The sequence below is a fragment of the Gordionus sp. m RMFG-2023 genome, chromosome 3 (genome assembly GCF_954871325.1).
Source record: "Gordionus sp. m RMFG-2023 chromosome 3, tfGorSpeb1-WG-v2, whole genome shotgun sequence".
Taxonomy (NCBI): Eukaryota; Metazoa; Nematomorpha; class Gordioida; order Chordodea; family Parachordodidae; genus Gordionus; species Gordionus sp. m RMFG-2023.
In genome coordinates this window covers 44,490,489-44,513,119 of record NC_088777.1, presented here as the reverse complement: position 1 = coordinate 44,513,119, position 22,631 = coordinate 44,490,489, and the positions used below count along the sequence as shown (strand labels likewise).

The window sequence follows — 22,631 nt, the reverse complement described above, 5'->3', positions numbered from 1 at the left end:
ATTAAAAAAAAAGTAAATTGAAAAACAATCAAATAAAAAATGTTTTTAATAAATTATATCCTTTTACGAGTATTTGAAAAATATAATCCTTTTTTTTTAAAGTGTATTTTATTTAATTCATACAAAACAATAAAGACAAATTTTTACAAAGTGTTATAAAATATTATTGTGATCCAAAATTATTCCAACAGGAATTAGTCGCGTAATTTACGTATTCTCTCAACGAGTAATTTCCAAGCTTTGCAGGCCTTTTATAATAATTTTTTTTTAAAAAAAGATAAAGAAATATATTTAGTATACATACACTTACACAAATGTGTGATAGGCAATTTATATCACTTTTGATGCGTTTTGAATTTCGGGGATCCCAGGAGACCTATATAATACTTATAACATTTTGATTCTGGTTTAGAATTAAATAGCATAATTTGTAAAGTATCCTTTCATTTCAAAGCTACTTATGCTAAATAAGTTTGAAAATTATATTTTCGCAACTTTGAAATAAGTTTTAATTCAAGTTAGAATGAATTCGCGTCGGAGAACTCAAAAATACAGCATATTCTGTATAATTCGCTACGAATTCGCGCTAACTATGAATGAGGGGTTACTAGCGTTTAAAACTTATATATCACCGATTTTTTTTAAATCAAAATTTTATCAAAAAATATCACCAAAGCCTCGATACTTGGCCAAAAAATGGCATATTACTCTTTACAAGATAATGATATATATATAATTTAAAAAGTTTCCCAATTTTAAACAGTTTCGAATTTCAGATCCTCGAGAGGAAAAACTTGTAGAAACGCTAATAGGGTCTTTTTTTTATAAAAACCCAAAATTTAAGTTAATTTCGAGCTGTTGTAAAGGCACTTTGCTTGATATCCAACTAAAACTAATAATAGATTGACCCCCCCCCCTCCCTCCCTCATTTTCAGCAATCTAAAAAAAACACATCTTCTCTATATCATATACCGTAGGCAATTGAAACTTATATAATTTAAACTCGCATTTTTTTTAAACCTTAAACATACCTGATTGTGTCGGAATAGTATTCTAACTATATCTAGAATACATACCCTACCCCGCGAATATTCAATTTTTGCGGCGAACTTTTGTATTATTAAATTTATATTCAAAAAAATAAATTGTTTAAAAAATTCAAGGGGTTAATTAGGTGCCTTTTTTTAAAAAAAAGTATTGTTGAATTTTTTTATTTTATGGTAATCACTATTCATTCAGTCAATCATATAAATATTTTTAATGTCTATCAAAAAAATTTCGATCTTTGAATATTTCCGCTATCCTCTATCTCTCAAAAAATTGAGTTAATTAAACACACAAAGTGAAAAGGAAAAAAAACTAACCAATTTTTCCGTAAACGCGTCATCGTATTGCGACGTCAATAAAACATCGCCGAAATCGATAAAATACTTGTTATCGGGCTGAGCATTGATCCTTTCTAGCGCTTGATCGTAGCTCATTTTGTTTCTTTCGATCAGCCGTTCGATGGCCTTTTTTTTATATTTTATACACGTATAATATATGATCATCATATTGCTCAGTTTTGCTAATTCTATCTCCCTAAGGCCATCCCCTAGCAACGAGATTTGCAAAATTAAATTTATATTGCCTTTAATATTTTTGATTCGCCTTTATAATATTGAATTTTTGATAATTTCAATAATTGTAATATAAAATAAACATGTAATGGTATTCATTTATAATTGGTTGAATAATTGCCATTTTTTTCATTCTGCTAAAAAAAAATGGCGAAATATAGTTTTTAGCCAAATAATAATAAATATGGTCTCTGTTTCGGGGTTTTTTTTGTTGTTGAAAATTTATAGTATGTTTAACGAATTTCCTTCGGGTGTCTTTAGATTGAGCGGGATTAGCCAATCTAAAGTCATTATTCAACTATTATTCAAAGGGGTTCTAGTTGGTAAATATTGCGAAAACATAATAATACATTCTTTCGATTCAAGTAATGGCGGTGTTAATGCTGATTACGATCAAGACAAAATCGAAATAATGAAATATCTAATTTGATTCCTTCCTTAATTATTATCCACCATCGTTTAATTTGCAACAGAGTTTTCAAGTTTTTGATCAAAAAATCTTTAAAGATAACAGTTGAATATTTTTTTAGAAGGACTAAAATTATTTTTTTAAAAAAATTTATGATTTTATCATGAAAGATTATTTTTATATTCAAGAAAAAAAAGAATTTAGAATTTTAGGTAAAATTTGATCAAAAAAATGTTTGAGCGTCGAAAAAATAAATCTACTTTTAAAAACAAAAATCTCCGTTTCTAAAAAAATGGTTCATTTAAAAAAATCTTCGGTTATCAAAATCTTTGAAGATTTTTATTATTATTTTAAAGAGTATTTTCTACTTTACATTCTTTCTTTTTTGTTCAAATATATTATATATACAAGGTACTAAGGTAAATCATAGGCATAGCCAATTGAAGGTATGAACCTCACCCACTCCCCCCTTTAGGAAATTTGTGAGATATCGTAAATATCATTTTAAAGTTAATTTTTTTTAAAAATTAGGTTCCCTACATTCCCCCACAGTTAATAAAATAAATTCTTTTTAATAATAATTTAAAATTTTAAAAAAATTAAGGGCAAAAATTACCATATAAATATGATCCCCTCCTTAACAAAATTCATTAGGAAAATATTTTATTATTTTTTATATAAATTTGAGATATTTTCTTGACCCAATCCCCATTAGGGAGAAAAGCATTTTTTTGACCCAACTCGACTCAACCCAGAACATAATGTTAATTCCTTATTTCCTACCTGATCCAAGAATATATAATAATCTCCCTAAAATTTATTTATTTTTCGTTATGTTTGTAAGAAATATTCTAAAAATGAAAGAAATTGTAAAATAGTGTACAATCATATCACTGGATAAATAAATTGTAAAAAAAACGTCTCCAAACCCTAGCCCATCTGGGAAAAAAGTTTCCGCTCAACTCTAGGGATAAAAATAAAAATATGACCCCACCCACGGGTACGGGGAGTAAGATTTTCTGGTAGGGTAAGGGTATTGCAGACCTTTGATCATTATACTAGCATATAATTACATTATAATCAGAGACCTACAGAGAGGTATCATTTGAAAGGCCCGGCCTGATTTTTTTTTAAAAAAAAGATTTTTTCGACCCGGCCTGGGTTTTATATTTTCAGGCTCAGCCCGGGTATATCTAAAAAAAATTAAAATAAGAGGGCCTGCAGGTCTCTGATTATACTATAACCGTTTAATATCTGAAAAAATAAACGATTTTAATAAAAAATTCAGAACCAAAACCGCCATAAATTATTTCGATATCCAGTTTATACTTTTAACAACAAGAAGCGATTTTAAATTTCTTTCACAAATAAAAATAATGTAATTGATTTATTATATCACAAAAATGTATAAATTTGAAGAGAGAGACAGAACAAACCCCCTTCAATAACTCGACTCCGCCCATGTTACGTTAACAGGGAAATAAATTAAGCCATAACGTTCTTGGAGAATTATTGGCAAGCCTCTAAAGGGCCAAATTTTTTACAATATATAGTAAAATATTGAGAAATAAATACCGATTGTGAACGGTTATTTTTTTAAAAAAAATTGATTCCCTTCTAATAAATAAATTATTAACTAATTTTTTGGGAACAAACGTGACCCACAACTCGTGGACATGTTGGAGCCAACCAGCTTGAATTAATAAAGCGGCTTCTATGAAAATTATTTCGATTCCTTGAGTTCTAGCCTCCTGAATTTCAGCTTGAACCATTTTAGCGATTTCGGGCCACAAAATTTCGTTCAATTCCTTCATATTTTTCTTGTATTTTTTAAGAAAATAAAAAAATAATAGATTGTTGCTAATATTTTTTATAAAATACGATTAATTCATTCATGATTAAAATAGGTAATTGTTTGACGATGATAAATTGCAAGTGATCCAAAATAAATTCAGATTGGGATTAAATGAAGCATTTCCATTGGTTCAAGTTGGCCAATTAGAAATATTATTATTTCATGTGGGATAAATGTCATTTTAAAGAAAAAAAAATATGTACCTTTGCCCTTCCAATAAATTTATATCCTAAAAGAATTTTTTTATTTTTAAAAAATTTGCTTTTTTGGCCTTGCAAGCTATTACTATGGCTATTTATCGAAGTAATTGCATAGCTATTCAATTCATGGTTCCATATAGCAATGCAAATAAGCCGGTCTTACCTTACCTTGTTATAATTTAATTGTTTTATATAGTACATAAGAGAACTCAGCTTGGCCCAGATACATGGGCTGGGCGATATTTCGCTTTTTCAAATATATGAGGACCGGGCCAATTTTTTTTAGCAAATATCCGGACCAGGGAGTTTACTTTAAATCGCCATTATTAGTTATAAAAAATCCGGACGGGACCTGAAAATTATTTTTTTTAAAAATCCGGGCCAAGCCGAGCCTGAAAATATAATCCGAGTCTGGCACCTCTGCAGGTCTCTAATAATGAATATCTATAATCGTGATTAGTTTTTTTTATTTCTTAAATCAATTTATAATAAATAAAAAAATTATTTAGAATCCCAACTGATTTTTGCTAATTTTAGATAAAAATTTCCTTTTTGGATGCCATTGTAAATTTTCAACAGCCCGATTTTTCAAGTTAAAAGTTAATAGAAAATTTAATTTCCGGGTCGATTTGAGCAGATTTTTAAAAACGGCTAACTCAATATTTTAGCCAGAAAATATTGCCTAACCCATGAGATTTCGCTAATAAATGTCCAAACCTTTAGGTCGTTTGTGGCCAAAATATTCAGCCTTGCGTAATATATTTCTGAATAAAATATTGAGTTAGCCGTTTTAAAATTGGGACTCTCAATCAAATTACGAAAGTTGCTCAAATTAGAGAGGTTTTACTGTAATGAATAAAAATTAATAACCTTTACAGGTTTTAAGCAGTAACACACCCCCCCCCCCACCCCCTTCGCGATTTTTATAATAAACATCTTGTTGGTATAAAGTGTATCGCTATATTATATTAAATTGTTTTAAATCACGATCTTCCCCATTCCCAATAATTTATTCGTTCTCTAGTCGACATAAGTATATAACTCTTGTTCACGACTCAAGTTGGAAGTCTAAACTAAAGTAAAAAAAAAAAATGTTTTATTAATTAATAATAACTAATTTCAAATCTTCGTCCTCTGGTCGACGACTCAAGTTCATAGAACTATTCGTCCTCTAATCAACTCAAGTATATTATATTTCGTATAAATAACGACTCAAGTTAGAAATCTAAAGTTAAAAATAAAAAACAAATGTTTTATCAATAATAACTAATTTAAAATCTTCGTCCTTTAGTACTCAAGTTCATGGAACTATTCGTCCTCTAGTCGACGACTCAAGTTCATGGAACTATTCGTCCTCTAGTCGACGACTCAAGTTCATGGAACTATTCGTCCTCTAGTCGACGACTCAAGTTCATGGAACTATTCTCGACGACTCAAGTTCATGGAACTATTCTTCCTCTAGTCGACTCAAGTTGATGTTCACATCTTCGAGTTAGTTTTCGGCTAAGTCGACTAAACAATACTAAATTTTATTTTACAAATAATTTTATTTTTGAATTAAATCAAAATTTTCAAAAATTTTTACATTTTAAGAATGTAGTTCTGTTTCGTTCCCGTTCCGTAATGTTCCGAGTTCCGTTAAATTTAATCGTAGAAGAAATAAATATATAAAACATAAATTATTACACGCGTTCAGTTTTAGATAATGAAATTAGTCATAATTTCGATTTTTAAGAATCAAATCATAAATTAAAATCAATATTTAAAATTAAATATTTTTTTTTATAAAATATCATAATTTAATATTTCAAATATAAACTAAATTAAAATACTCAATTTCATAATAAAATATTAACATTTAACAAATATCGATACGCAAGGGGGAGTTAAATATTTTTGAAAAAAAATAATATATTTAATTTTTAAATTATAAATTATTTTCTTTCTTATTTAATTAACATTTTTTATAATATATTTATAAATCGTTTTTTTATTTCTTCTTTTTTAAATTCTATAGATATATATAATTAAATAAAGTCAAGTTTTTAAAGAAATTAATATCGTTTCAGGCTCGTAATCAAGGGGGGATCCTTCCCCACATCACAAATTTGCCTGTTATCGTAAATATCATTCTAATCTAGTAAAAAATCCCCCCCCCCACCCACATAAATAGCACCCCACTTTTTTTTCTAAAAAATGTATGTAATCAAGGAAGAATTTGAAAGAAAAATTAGTAAAAGTTGATAATTTTTATAAATGACGATTAATTCAAATATTTAAAAAAATGTGAAAACCCAAAAAATTATTTTTACAAAAAATCCTAATAGATCTAAAGGACAAAATAAGTGGAATTGATTTCCAGTAAAATTTATGGGGGAAACTCCCACCTAATTAGCGTTTCACCCCCCGCTCCCCTCTTTGCAAAATTGGATATATCTATGTAACGTTTATAACTTATTTGCTTAGCCTATAGGTTTATTTAATTATATTCATCAAATTTCGCAGTTTTACGAGATTTGTATTTTTTTGATATTTATATAAAAAAAGACGTAATTTTACTTTTTCTTATGAAATCTTCCAAAAAAAATAATATGAACACAAGCTTATGTTTGCGGTATCGCATTAGTTAAAAAGCAGGGTTTTATAAACGCCTCAAAGTCAAAAAATCTTCAAAGATTTTTAATCTCGAAGGATCAAAAAATATGATGCTTCCCCAATCTTTTGTGCACAAAAAATTTTCCATTTTTTTCAATTTCAAATGCTTAAAAATAAAGATTTTATTTTTGTTAAACCAACTAATTTGAAGAAACATTTTTTTTTATAATAACAAAGAGTCGTCTAGAAGGTCTAACTAGCATCATATCCGATCAATGATGCAATCCTGATCAGAAGTGGATCCTGACCAATTTTTCTTGCGGGGGCCCGCTCTCACGAAAATAAACCTGTCACGCCAGAAGCATTCAGGGACTCATTTGACTTATTTAAAAATAGAACTATTAATTTTATTCTAATCTATCCTCCTTTACCTTTCAATTTAATACCCTTATTTATTAAAATTCATCCATAAATCCTCCATACAAATAAAATAAACAAAACAATTATAAAATCGTTTGGATATATTTTTATACTCTAATTTTTATTTAATTTTTTAAAAGGAAAAAAAAAGAAAAAAGAATGCCCATATTTTTCTCTTGTATTTTGAATAGGAGATCATCACATCATAATAAAGAAAATAAGAATTTATTCTAAATTATATATTTTAAACATTTTCGCGATATGGAAGAATAGAAGTATTATAATACAGTAATGAAGAATTGATTTATTGAGGGAAAAAAGTGGCATAGAACACTATAATATTTAGCTGACGATAATATGTTATTTATATTATGTTCGTCGTTCAACTTATTAGCTAGAGATGAGAATTGTTAAATGAAAGCCGATCTGACCAGGATGATAGAACTTTCTCAAGGAATTTTTTTTTATTTGCAAAAGCAAAATGTACCCTTTAAGCAAGCAAGAAATTGGACATGATAGGAATAAATTTCCATGCGGAATTGAGAAAATTTCTTATCGCTATTCGGACATTACTCGAATAAACTGAGGGCAAATTCCTATGCAACGAAAACAAATAAGAACTCAAAAAAAAATGATCAAAATAAGGAAGGTAGTGTCTCTTATGGAAGAAAATATTAAGATAAAAGTCGGTTCACATATTAGATCCAAATTTTATACCATCATCACATTACTAGTGAAAGTCAGAAGTATATCCAATCCCCCTCTTTAATTTTTAAATAATAGAAAAATATTTTTAAATGTAGACTCGTAATTTATACTTTACTTTCAATATTCATAAACATTATTGTTATAAATAGTTTTATTATTTTTTTTGTATGAGTCATGAAATATTTTTTTTTTGTTTGAAATTTTATTTTTAATATTTTTTTTTTAGTTTCGCGCAGTCATCTTGAACGTCATTATATAAATATTTTTTTGTTTGAAATTTTATTTTTTAATATTTTTTTTTGTTTCGCGCAGTCATCTTGAACGTCATTATATAAATATTTTTAATATTTATTATGTAAAAAAAAAATAAATAATAATTTAATATTTATAAAAAAAATAATAATCTTATATAAACTAAAAAAAAAAGTGGAAATTCATTATTATTATCAATTATATTTTTTTTTATATTTATTGTTTTAAAGAAAAATAAAACCAATTTATTCAAAAAAAAAAAGGGGTAAAAAAAAAATAAATATACTGTTAAGTTAAACATTTCTGTACGGTGAAATTTTGAAATTGGTGCCGTGTTTATACAAAGCAACCTGGTTAGTGCGGTTGTCGTAATATCATATAGTGGTATTTGAGTCTTCGAGTGGAAAATATCATATAGTGGTATTTGAGTCTTGAAGTGACATCGTCTTCATCTACATCTACGGTAAAATATCATATAGTGGTATTTGAGTCTTCGAGTGAAAAATATCATATAGTGGTATTTGAGTCTTGAAGTGAATTGTACATCGTCTTCATCATCGACATCAGCTGTCCATTTATTTTTTTTTCTTTTCTCTTCTCTCTCAAAATAAAAAAAAAAGTCTTATCGTACGGAAGTGCTGTCCGAATTTTACGAGTTGTAAATCTGTTACACTTGCCCAAATTTTTGTCGTATCTTTAGACTTATTAACTGTAGATGTACATGTGTATTATTGGGTTGTTTACACTATTAATAATATCATATCTATTAACATTACAAATAACAAAAATTTTTATTTTGAAATTAATTATAAATTTTTTATAAGGTCGAAATGAAAAGTTTAAAATTTGTAAAATACTGGGAAATACAGTATAATATTTTTGGGGCATTGGTTATATTAGTAATATGGATGTGTAGCTTAATATGGGGAAGAAAGTTGAGAAGAAGTCGAAGTGTGAAAATAAAGGGGCAGACATTGACTATAGAAGGACATAATGGGGAAGAGGATGTTATGGGAAAGGTAACATGGTTCCCAGTGCAGGAGTTAATTAATGGGTGGACGGATAGCGAATTAGATAAATTAACCTATAGGCCTGAAAGGAGAGATTCATATACTAATCAGAGATTGGGGACATATAGGGGACCTAGAGAAAGTTCACAGGGAAGGAGAGGAGAAATGAGACCCAACTTTGATTCAAGAGTAAGGGGGAGAATGAATTGTTATAATTGCGGAAGACAGGGACATATGGTCAGAGATTGCCAAGAAACGAAATGTTTTGAATGTGGAAAATATGGACATATAGCCACGTTTTGTTCAGGAAGACGTGATAAGCTACGATGTGCAGGTTGTGGTCGATTTGGTCATAATAGGGAGGAATGCAATGTGGGTAATTTCAAAACTAGAGGCGGTTTTCCGCAGAGGGACATGGGGCAAAGTGCTCCAAATGTTAGAATTATAGAAAGTGAAAAAAATAAAGAGGTAGGAATACCATTTTTGGCTGTGAATAAAGAGCAGAATAGAATCTGTTTCCGTTGCCGGGAGGAAGGACATGGGGCGAGAGATTGCGAGTATTTGTGACTATATGATGGCAAAGAGCATGCCGCAAAGGTCGGGGGGCTTTGGGCGAAAGAGATGGAAAGATTAGATTATAGTGAGAAAGATTGGGTATCAAAGGGCATATATATGATACAAGAGGAAAGGATACATGATCCTTGCCCTAGAGTTTGGATAAATTTGAATGGAAATATGGTATCCATGTTATTTGATACCGGGGCAGCCATATCCGTGATGGGATATGAGAAATATCAGAGTATTTGGTCGGAAGGGATAATTAAACGGGAGGACATCAAGATCCGTCAGTTGGATGGATCAGAAGTCGCAGTGATGGGAAGGGTGGAGTTAAAGGTGGTATTAGAGAATAGAGTGGAGATTTTGGACTTATGGTTAGTAGATCGAAAAGTAGAGTCAGTAGTGGGATGGGATTGGATCACCCGAATTGGTCCAGATTGTGGTTTTTGGGGGGTATTCGCATGGTGTGGTGTATTTTTACCTGTTGCAAGATATGAAGAAAATAGAGATATGAATTTGTGGTATGGAGAGAGATTGCCAGGAATTGAAACCTTTTTGGAAGGGGAAAGGAGAAGAGAGGATAATAGGGTTGTTAGAGACTGTAGGGGAGGTTTTGGGGGGAACTATAGGGGAGATATTGGGGGGAATTTTAGGGGAGGTATTGGGGAGAATTATAGGGGAGGTATCGGGGGGAACTATAGGGGAGATATTGGGGGGAATTTTAGGGGAGGTATTGGGGAGAATTATAGGGGAGGTATCGGGGGGAACTATAGGGGAGGTTTTGGGGGAACTATAGGGGAGATATTGGGGGGAATTTTAGGGGAGGTATTGGGGAGAATTATAGGGGAGGTATCGGGGGGAACTATAGGGGAGGTTTTGGGGGGAACTATAGGGGAGATATTGGGGGGAATTTTAGGGGAGGTATTGGGGAGAATTATAGGGGAGGTATCGGGGGAAAATTATAGGGGAGATATTGGGGGGAATTTTAGGGGAGGTATTGGGGAGAACTATAGGGGAGGTATCGGGGGGAATTATAGGGGAGATATTGGGGGGAATTTTAGGGGAGGTATTGGGGAGAATTATAGGGGAGGTATCGGGGGGAATTATAGGGGAGATATTGGGGGGAGTATTAGGGGGAATTAGGGGAGGTATTGGGGAGAATTATAGGGGAGGTATCGGGGGGAACTATAGGGGAGATATTGGGGGGAATTTTAGGGGAGGTATTGGGGAGAATTATAGGGGAGGTATCGGGGGGAATTATAGGGGAGATATTGGGGGGAATTATAGGGGAGGTATTGGGGAGAATTATAGGGGAGGTATCGGGGGGAACTATAGGGGAGGTATCGGGGGAAATTATAAGGGAGGTTTCGGGGGGGACTATAGGGGAGGTATCGGGGGAAATTATAAGGGAGGTTTTGGGGGGAACTATAGGGGAGGTATTGGGGAGAATTTTAGGGGAGGTATTGGAGAGAATTTTAGGAGTTGTCGCGACTTTGGGAGAATGGAAGAAAGAAATGATACTGAAGAACAGAAAGAAATTCATGATCAAGGAAAGTTTGAAGCGGAGCTGGAGAGATTGGCAGATGGGAAAATAATGTTGCCAGAAGAAGAGACTAGAGAAGATGATGATTTGGAACAAGGAAATACTAAGGGAACACATAGCCAACAAATGGAAATGGATGGAAAGGAAACGAGACGACGGGAAGAGAGGGAATTGCGGGATAGAGAGATATTTGGTATGATCAAAGTACAAGAGGGAGTGAGAAACTTGATGAAAAATTACAAGGAGATTTTTGATGAGAAGTTGGGTTGTCTCCGAGATTATGAAGTGGATATCAAATTAAAGGAGGGATATGTGCCCAAGTTTTGTGCATTACGTCGGATACCGTTCGAATGGCGAAATGAAGTAGACAAGGAATTGGAGCAGTGGGTGCAGAAGGGCATTGTTTGTCCAGTGGAATATAGCGAATGGGCAACACCGTTAGTACCCGTGAAGAAGGCCAATGGAAAGCTTCGTTTATGCGCTGATTTTCGGGTCACGCTAAACCCGTGGGTTGTGGAGATAAAATATCCGTTACCTAGGATTGAAGAAATATTAGCTAATTTAAAGGGTAGCATATATTTTTCAAAGGTGGACTTTTCGAACGCTTACTTACAATTGAAGGTGAAACCCGAGGTACAAAAGCTATTAACGATCACGACTCCGAAGGGATTGTATGCCTTCTGTAGATTGCCGTTTGGACTTAGCGTGTCGGCTCCAATTTTTCAACGAACGATGGCGGCAGTTTTTCAAGGACTAGAGGGAGTATTTTACTACATGGATGACGTATTAGTGATGGGAAAGACTCCCGAGCAACACGAACGAAGATTGGAGGAGGTGTTCAAAAGGATCCAGGATAAAGGATTGCGGGCAAGCGTTGAAAAAAGTGTGTTGGGAGTATCAGAAATCGTATATTTGGGGCATAAAATCAATGGGAAAGAGGTCAGACCTTTAGACAAAAATATGGCAAATATAACAAGCATGTTGAAGCCTAATAATAAAGTGGAAGTACAAGCTTTCTTGGGAATGGTGAATTATTATCACCGTTTTGTGGAAGGCTTCGCGCAGATAGCGGCGCCGTTGTATAAATTGTTAAAGAAAGGAGAAAGATTTGAATGGAAGATTGAACAGGAGGAGGCTTTTGAGGAGTTGAAATTGAGGATTGGAAGGGAACCAGTACTAGTGTGTTTTGATAACGATGTGCCAGTGATATTGGCCGTTGATGCTTCGAATAGGGGTGTGGGTGGAGCGCTATTACATTGTATAGACGAATTGGAGAGACCTATTTTATTTTTCTCAAGAATCTTTAGAGAGGCCGAGACAAGATATTCAGTGATCGAGCAAGAAGCGCTAGCGGTTATATTTGGATTGACTAAATGTCGGGAATACTTGATCGGACGTCGATTTGTCATATATACGGATCACAAGCCCTTGGTTCATCTTTTCAGAAAGGACAACAAGGAGCTCATGTTGTCGCCTAGGTTGCAGCGATGGCTATTGCTGGTAGGCAGTTTCGACGTGCAAGTGAAATACCGACGAGGAAGAGAAAATTACTTACCGGATATTCTTTCTAGATGTGGAGCGGGAGAGGATTGCGAAACGAGTAGGTCGAAAGATATGGATGAAGAGGATGAGCACGGGTTGATTAGAGCGATAGTCGGAATATCTAAAGGAGGACCAGTTGCATGGGAACAACTCAAAAATGCTACTTTAAAAGATCGCGAGTTGACGAGAATCAAAGCGTGCATATTGGGTCGGAAGCAATGGCGAGATGGGGACAAGAAGTTCAAGCAAGTGGAGAAAGAGCTAACGATAGTGGACGAGTGTGTGGTACGAGGAAGTCGGGGAGTGGTGCCGTCCAGATTGCGGGAGGCAGTAAAGGCAATGATCCATGCTGGACATCAGGGTATGGAACGAATGAAACAATGGGGGCGGGAATACGTATGGTGGCCTGGCATGAATAAAGAAATCGAGAATATGGTGAGAAGTTGTGAAATGTGTAATTCATGGGCAAGTATGCCTCGAAAGGACAAGAAAAGTATTTGGCCTAGGGCTACTCAACCATGGGAAAGAGTACACTTAGACTTTTTCGACTTCGAAAATAAAATATATCTCCTCGTAGTGGACGCTTACTCAAAATGGGTAGAGTATCAAGAAGTAAAGGGGTTAACAACGCAAGTAGTAATTAAGACGTTAAAAGATCTTTGGGCAAAGTTTGGGGTAGCGGAAATAGTCGTGTCGGATGGAGGACCCGCTTTTATAAGTAAACAATTTAAAGTTTTTTGTACTGAAACTGGGGCGAGACACATTTTGGCACCTCCTTACCACCCAAGCTCGAATGGGCAGGCGGAAAGGATGGTGGCGGTGGTAAAGAGTTGGTTGAGGAAGTCGAAATATGGGGGTGGAGAGATTTGGATAGCGATTGCGTATTATAACAATAGTCGAAAGGGAGAGGAATTGTCCCCAGCAGAAAAGTTTTTGGGCCGTAGAACTCGTATTCAGTTGGATTTCTAAAGACCCAAACCGGCGCAGGAGGAAAATTCAATGGATAATCAGTGTGAATTTGTGAATGGTCAGACCGTATGGGCGAGAATTTTTGGAGGTACCAGAAAATGGGAGTCAGGAATAATTATACAGAACATGGGGCATAAAATGGTGAGAGTAAAATTCGTGGACGGAAAGGAAGGAGTTAGACACGTAGAACAGATACGGAAGAGAGTAGAGTCTGAAAGATTGAGATCTAGCCATGATGCGGCGAGGAGAGAGGGATAAATATCTTAGCAATTCTCGAGTTAAAGCACATAGAAAGTAATAATACTAATAATGATAATTAACCCAAGATGATAATACCTCCGCAGTTCCGAGATTAAATTAAACAACAATTTTAATTTTTTTTGTATGTTCAAGGGTTTTCATTTAATGGGGGCGTGTTATAAATAGTTTTATTATTTTTTTTGTATGAGTCATGAAATATTTTTTTTTTGCTTGAAATTTTATTTTTAATATTTTTTTTTAGTTTCGCGCAGTCATCTTGAACGTCATTATATAAATATTTTTTTGTTTGAAATTTTATTTTTAATATTTTTTTTTTGTTTCGCGCAGTCATCTTGAACGTCATTATATAAATATTTTTAATATTTATTATGTAAAAAAAAATAAATAATAATTTAATATTTATAAAAAAAATAATAATCTTATATAAACTAAAAAAAAAAAGTGGAAATTCATTATTATTATCAATTATATTTTTTTTTATATTTATTGTTTTAAAGAAAAATAAAACCAATTTATTCAAAAAAAAAAGGGTAAAAAAAAAATAAATATACTGTTAAGTTAAACATTTCTGTACGGTGAAATTTTGAAAATTATCATTAATTAAACCCTAACATTGCCATAAATTTTATTTTCGTGACTATTAAATTTCAACATAAAATTTCATATAGAGAATATATGTGATAAAGTTTTCAATTTTACATATAGAAAGGCTTATTACATTCCCAACTATAATAAAGGGTGACAAAAAAAAATAATTCAATAAAATATGAAGAGGAAAAAAATTACAATACAATAATGGTTATTGTAATATTAATTATCAGTTAAACACTCGGCCTATCTCTTAATTATTATATTAGTTTAAAAATGCTTTAATTTAGTTTTATCTTTAAAAAAATCGAAAAAAATTATAACATAGATACGTTCACATTTGTAATGTTGTTAAAGGGCTCAATTTGGGCCGATTTTTAAACATTGCTAACTCAATAATTTATATAGAAAAATATTATCAAGCCTAACAATTTTGCTCATAGATAGGACAAAAGTTTAGACATCTATTAAAAATATCTCAAGACCTAAGCAATATTTTTCTGGTTAAAATATTTAGTTAGCCGTTTTCAAAAATCGGCTTAAATCCAGTCGTTTAAAAACACTTACATACTTATATATATTTTTTTAATTTAAAAAAAAAAATTATTAGTAAATTGCTCAAATTATCGATCGAATAGGATGATGTTTAAGTTTATGTTAAAAAAAATTAAGAAAAAAAACCCTTAATTAACTAATTAGTTTTTACATCTAAAAAAAACTTAATGATAAAGAATATGAAAAACAATAAAAGTAATGGGTTGTATCTTAAATTTCATTAGGAGTAAAAACAATTTAATGGACATAGCTGTTCAATGACGGTCAATAAATTTTCTATAATATTAGAATATGAATTGACTTTAACAACACTGGTTTAGAGGAAGCTATATAGACGGGACAGACCGTTGTTTAGATATAAGACAAACCAGGATACTGCCATACTTTTTTAAAAAAATACCTCGTTTCCAAAGACGAGACCAGCCAACTTCTTCCTGTCTATCTTACCATGGCCAAGTTCGGATAAAATCCCAATGCCAAACTTTCTAGTCAGCTCCGCCACGATATGAGAATCGTAAACACTCCCCTCCTCGTATATGGCGTGGCACAGTGCATCACAGTCGATTATTCGCGGAGGGTGATTAAATTTGAGTTCGCCTAACTTTTTAGGTGTATCGGTTGCGGAAGTAGAAAAGAATGAGGAGGCGAATAAATGGGCGAAGCGAGATTTTCCCGAGCATATTCCACCAGTCAAGCCTATTATGTATAGCGATGAGGAAATCGAAAAAGGTAAACGAATAGCGCGGCCTTTCGAGAAACAATTAGGATGCTTTTTTAAAATAGAAGAACATATCTTTTTTGTAATAATTAAAAAATATTTCATTAGTGGACAAAAGGGGGCCGAGAACGTCTAGATTTAATTGGAGCCCACACCTAAAAAATTTCTATATACGAGAGAAAATTTTTTTCCGAGCATGCGTGTTGAGTTACTCTTATATTCCGTCTAAATTTAATTAGAGCACACTCTCAAAAAATTTCTATATAAGAGCGAAACGTTTTTTGCGAGTATGCGTAGTTACTTTTATCTACCCCCCCCCCCCACCCTTTCCCATTTTCCATAAATATAATAAAAACCATTATTTAAATAGAGCATTAATTTTATTTCTTAAAGTGGACAGAATGTTAATTTTATATATATACAACCCTAAGCAGAGATTATTTTATAAATGGAGTTTATTTTAAAAGTGATTTTATTTAATTTAAAAAGTAACGCTAATGCGTAACACCAAATGTTACTCAAAACAAAAATAAAAGGAAAACGCAGAATGTTACAAGAAATATTGCAAAACGTTACTTTAAAAGGATCGCATTTCCTGTACTACCGTTATAAATGAAATCATTTAAAATTTTACAGTATACTAATTTCACTCAAAATTACATTTTCGTTGTCTGAGTATTAGAATTATAATGTTCTAACTAAATCCATTTTTAAAAAAATTTCAAGAGAGCATTTAAGTATTAATTGAAAACTGAAATAAGAGATCACATTATAATAATGCTAACGAAGAATTATTTTAAATTATATTTTAGCATTTGTTATTTCTTCCATATTAACAATAACAATGTTCCCAATTTTGTTCGATTTTTGAAAATAGATTTTAGCCAAAGTAATAATAAGTAAGATTTTAGATTTTGCACTTATATGGCGTTTGGATCTCTATTTGCCAAATCTCGAAGATTGCATTATATTATTTTGGCTTAAAATCTTAATCGAGCCATTGTTAAAAATCGATCCAAATCGGGAATTATGTTTGCTGATATGGGAAGAATAAGGTACTGAAAAGAATTGATTTATCTATAAAAAAAAAAGGCTCTTTGCAAAAATGTTAAATATAGAACACTATAATACTAAACCGATGATTTGTTATTTATATGATTTCGTTATTTTCACATTCCTGTATTATTTCCATTTATATTTACGTCTAAAAAAATATTTACTTGCCTATGACCTCTCTATAAAGGGTTAATGATATTAATGTTTTCTCTAAAATAAAATTTAATACTTGCATATTAAAAAATTTAGATTAATTGCTCCTTTTATGGTTTTTTTTTTGATAGATTAAATTTAATACAAAATAATATTTAAATTTTATATTTTACTTTATTTTTACAAATTTATATGTATATTTCAAACTAACGTTTAAATCAAATATGTCAAACTCAAATAAAAGCATCTTAAAAAAAAGAACCATAAAATTATATGATTTCTTATCATAGTCGCGAGTGGTGATAGAGTTGCGAATTGTACATAAGGTTTCGATATTTCACTCAAAAAAAAATGTAAATCAATATTTAAAAATCATGTAAACAATTTTAAAAGAAATATAAACTATATTAAAAAAAAACATATAAAAGGGTGGGGGGGAGCAAAAAAGTGGCACTCATTGAGATCCGAGGACTGAGATAGTTGCCTCATAATTATTTTCCTTTTCAAAAGAATTTTCCAGTATTTATTTTTTAAAAAAAACTAGCAAAAACATAACTAATTTAAATACAAAGCCCCTTTTAAAATTGCACTTCATTGATATTTAAAATACTTTTTCTACGTAGGTTCCCAACGATAACTTTCTAAGATGGGTTGAACTAAGTTTTACTTGAAGGGTCTCATTATTGCCATTGTGATTATGATTGAGTGCCGGTGAGGAATTGTTAACTTTTTCGATACCTGGGTTGTCGGTTTCTTCTAAATCACTTACGTAATCCACGATGTAAAGTTGGAGAGGTTGTAAACCCTAAAAAGTAATATAAAAGTTAAAAACAAATAAAATGGTATTATAGAGGAAAGCAGCAGTTATATTTGGATTCAAAAATAAATGTAATAGTTAGGAAAGCAGCAGTTATATGTGGATTCAAAAATAAATACAATAATGGTCAAATTAGTATTGCGCCATTGGCTAATCTGACTCAACATCCTTGAAGGTTGAACTATCTTTTTGGTGAATACCTTGAAATTAAGGTGAAAGTTTTTGTCAATCAACTTCGTTTCATCGTTTTTAGATCCAGATCAAACTCGGCTAAAAGATAGAGGATTTACCAACACTGAAGCAATGATTGATTGGTTACAAGGAATATGCCACTTCTGATTGACATATTAGATTTATAGAAATAAAATCATAATATAATAATTGTTTATTGGGGTGATTATTTATTAAACTCTTTTAATCCTTTCTTCGTTGATTTTTTCCCCACCTTTGGTAGTTTCTTTTGTCACAACACAACAAGAGATATTTGGTTCAAAAATTGTAGGTCCATAGATGTCATACAATGTTGGTGTGGAAAATCTAGAAATATTTAAAAATTGTAACTTATTGTAACATCCAAGCTGAATAAATAGGTATAAATATAGATAAAAATCAAAGTATTGAAAAAACCAATTCAGCATTGGAAAATAAAAATAAGCAGTCCATTTTTTTTATAATTTTGTTTATAGTTTTTGCTTACTGGAGGGTTGAATCAACACTAGTCAAAAAATCTTGTACATCATGTTTCCTTTGGTCAATGGGACATATCAAATCACCTAATTCCTTATCTATAAAATCATTTTGTAAAAATACTGATATGAAAGACAAGTTAAAATTATTTTTTAAATAAAACTCATTTAAAAATATTATTTTTAGAAAAGAATTTTAAAATTTAATAATGTAACAAATAGGATATATATATAAAAAATATAAAATATAATCAATATACTATTTAGCATTGAGTTATCTGTAATGCCACATATTAATTTTGTCTTAGAAATTAGGCAAGCATGTGTCAATAAATATCTATGGCCATTGTGGAGTCTATCAAATGTCCCTCCAAAGGCAACAACATCAAAAAGTGGTTTTATTGTTATACAATTGTTTAAAATAACTATATTTATTTTCTCATTAATTATTGACAAATTTTCTTCTAAAATATATTTAATATTTCGTAATTTTGGAGAGAATGTTGCTAAAATTCCATCAACCTCAATATTAGTTAAGACATATATATTTTCAAATGCAAAGTTTTCATAAATATGTTTGGTATCTTTCAAATGCGATAATAATATTCGGACATCTATTCTTTATAAATATAATTCAAAACATCATTCTTAATAATATTCTATAATACTTTAATAAAAATAATTTTTGAGTAAAATATGTGTAGATTTGAAATATATTTTTGAGTAATTTATTTAAATTATTTTTATTTCCGCCATTCAAATTTAATAAAGAATCAGATTTATAATATATAAACAATATATCATTGGCTTCAAGCTTATCATTCAGAAGTGCTATTTGGTTAATATAATTTTCATTAATAATTAGCAAAAGTTTTTTAAACATTTTAAAAAATCATATGTTCAAAAATGAATGAACACTTAAATAATTCAACATGACAAAAATGTTGATATATAATAAATTTGAAATCATAGTGCATAGTTTAAATTGCAACAAACAGTCAAAGGATTGCTAATCAATGATAATTTAATCATAATAGAATCGTATTCTATTGTGTAATTTTTGACCTCTTCATTGGTTATTACTTAACATATTTAAATATACATTTATTTTTTTCTAAATCAAATTAATAATAGTGTCTCTTATTTTTTTTATAAAGTTTTTTTGAGTGTTGGCCACCAATAAAATAAGTTAAATTAGTTAATATATAATAATCAATTACTATTACTAATATGTACAAAACAACAACTGCCTTCATAGGCGTAGCCAGAATTTTCCTAAGGGTAGGCGTAGCTAGAATTTTCCTATGGGTAGGCGTAGCTAGAATTTTCCTAAGGGGGGGGGGGTAAAAAAATACTGGGGGCTTCGCCCCCAGACCCCATTTGGGGGGATGGGCCTTCGGCCCTATTTTGCTCGGGCTTTGGCCGGGTTACCTTAGTCTATATATACTCAAAATATTTTTACAAGGTAGGAGGTTAATTTTAATAAAAAAAAAAGGCCTAGAACAAATATGAAATATATATTTATTAGTTTATAAAAAATATAACATTAATATAAAGCATGGTAATAATTTATTCCAAACGAGTATAAGAAATTTATTTATAAAAAGTAAGTAGACATATAGTTGATATTCCTTTATTATACAGATTTAGTTTCGAAATACTAGGTAAAATTCCACTTTCACAGACATATTTGATAGTTAGAGAATATATTTGAGTTATTTTAACAAATTTTACTAATCAATGCTCTTGGTAATAAATAGAGCAACAATTTGCATTCAATTATTTAATGTCATCTATTTATTTTATATAAAAAATTAAAAATTATTCTTCATATTATTTATCCCACAATGTTTGTAAAAGATATTTTCTAATGTCCTTATCATTATTGTTTAGTTTTCTATAAAATATATAATTCGCTATATTGGTAAAAATTACTTGATTGTCATATGATAATTGATAAAATTAGATATACTGTAAATCTTCGACATATAATATTCCACTGTTTGTATTGTGCTTTAATTTTTTTATTTTTATGATTTAATTTTATCAATAGTTTAATTATTATATTTTACTTTTATTAAGATAAATAAATTAAAATTACTAACTTTATTAAAAATTATATTTGATATATTATATTATTTAGTAATTTTATGGATCTATTATTAATAATTATAATACATTTCACTTTTGTCTTAAGACTTATCTTTAGCTTGTATTAAAAAGCATTTTTGGTTCACTTTATATATATATATGATGAACAGTTTTATAAAAAAAAATATCTTTTACATTCTTTCTTTCAAATTGTTTAAAATATATGCATATATTTTTGTGGGTCAGGAAGTGGGGGGAGAACTAAGGAGGATATTTTTTATTAGCTTAAAATGATATTCACAAAAAGTGATAAATTTCTGAAGGGGGGATTTCCCATTGCCCCCCATCCTGGCTACGCCTATGACTGCCTCTATTAGTGACCAACAAAAACCCAAAATAATTATATCTTGTTCAAGGCCGTATAAATATAAACGAATAATAAAGTTTTCAAAATATGATGATTCTCAATTTTAATATGTAAATTTATATTGTAATAATTTAATATAGGTTTATTGGAAATAATATCTAGGTAATTTTATATAAATAAATATAAAAATATTAAACACAAGGTTATTTTTGTAATAAAAAATTTGTATAAAACTTTTGGATATAAAAGTATCAAATTTTAGAATTGTCAATATATATTCCTATTTTATACTGCTTGGATAAGTGTAGTTTAACCGCCCGATTTGGGTATAACAGCCTCAATTTTTTCAAATTAAATTAGTGTCTGTTTTTAGTCTAAGGGCTCTTTTACATCCTTAATGTTGCTTTTCAAAAAAAGTAATCACTTATTTTAAGTAATTTTTTTGAATACTAAATTTTAAGTGTTTTGGTAAATATAATTTTTTATATATTTGATTCGTCAAATAGTCTTGATCAATAGACTATTCTAACCCTAGATATAACCGTTAATTTAGCAAATATAAGAAATAAGATTGTAAAAAAAGAATATAGCTTGTAAATTGTTATTTGTATTTTTTTATATTTATTATAATTTTATTGATTTTTTTTAAATATATAATTTTTTTCACGAATTAAAAATATTTCATCTAAATTAAATATTTAAAATTTTAGTTAAGTACCGAGAGTCATAATTTCCTTGAATTTATTTAAAACAGTTTTATTATAAATAACCTATTGATAATTGTATTTTAAGATCATTTAATAGAAAATATAAATTATTTTACTAGAAGTGTGGTCTGATTCTAATAGCGGTGAAAGTCTAATTTGTATCAAAATAATATAAGACTTATTTTAGCAACTCCGGTAACCATTAATTTTAGATTTATTTAAATATGCGCCTTAAATTAATATAAGATTATTTACCATATTCTTAAATTTGTCAAAAATAATATTATTGTTCTTAAACAATATATATAAGCAAAATCAAAGAGAAAATTTGCATTTTCGCATAAAAACATTATTGAATTTTGCAAAAAAAGGAAGATTACTCCTATTCTTTTTAAGAACAAAATTCCGAGTCATTATATTGATTGCAAAGACATGGTCTAAATATAATTTAAAAAAATTAATTTTATAATATAACCATAATAGACTTATAATATAAACTGATCATTAAGGCAAAATTTTTTTTTATAAATCAAAAGAAATAGTTTGCCGTTTGCCCTATTTATGCTTATTTGTAATGAATGGGAGAGAAATCTTCGAGAAAAATTTTATTCAAAAAAATATATGAAATGACTTGCGATTCTCCTTTTATACAATATGTATAAATAAGGAAAATTATTAGGCTTCTAAATTTATTCATTTTTTTTGCCGTGATGATCAATTTAATGTATACTATAGGTCAATTAATATATAGTATATAAATATAATGAAATATTAATTGAAGCTATGTACCATATTGATGCCTTAGTAATAAAAACTAATTATTTTTACCCAATAAAGTATCAGGGCTTTGCTTCTCTGAAAATTTCTTCGATTACCAAAAAATATATAAATATTATATATATTTTACATAATTTCAACAAGTTTAAATTTCCTTGAATAGTTTAGTAAGATA

The 22,631-nt window shown here is 30.1% G+C and overlaps 1 protein-coding gene across 1 annotated transcript; it reads right to left on the bottom strand.

Moving 5' to 3' along the window:
* Positions 1–125: 125 nt before the first annotated feature.
* Positions 126–18,915, bottom strand: LOC135925892 (bifunctional coenzyme A synthase-like). Its single transcript, XM_065461451.1, has 8 exons — positions 18,775–18,915; positions 18,526–18,613; positions 18,239–18,365; positions 17,622–17,816; positions 15,485–15,853; positions 3,666–3,848; positions 1,365–1,511; positions 126–248 (listed from the first exon to the last, which is right to left on the bottom strand). The coding sequence occupies exons 1-8, from the start codon at positions 18,782–18,784 to the stop codon at positions 195–197; spliced, it is 1,173 nt and encodes a 390-aa protein (XP_065317523.1). The 5' UTR covers positions 18,785–18,915; the 3' UTR covers positions 126–194.
* Between the last annotated feature and the right edge of the window lie 3,716 nt (positions 18,916–22,631).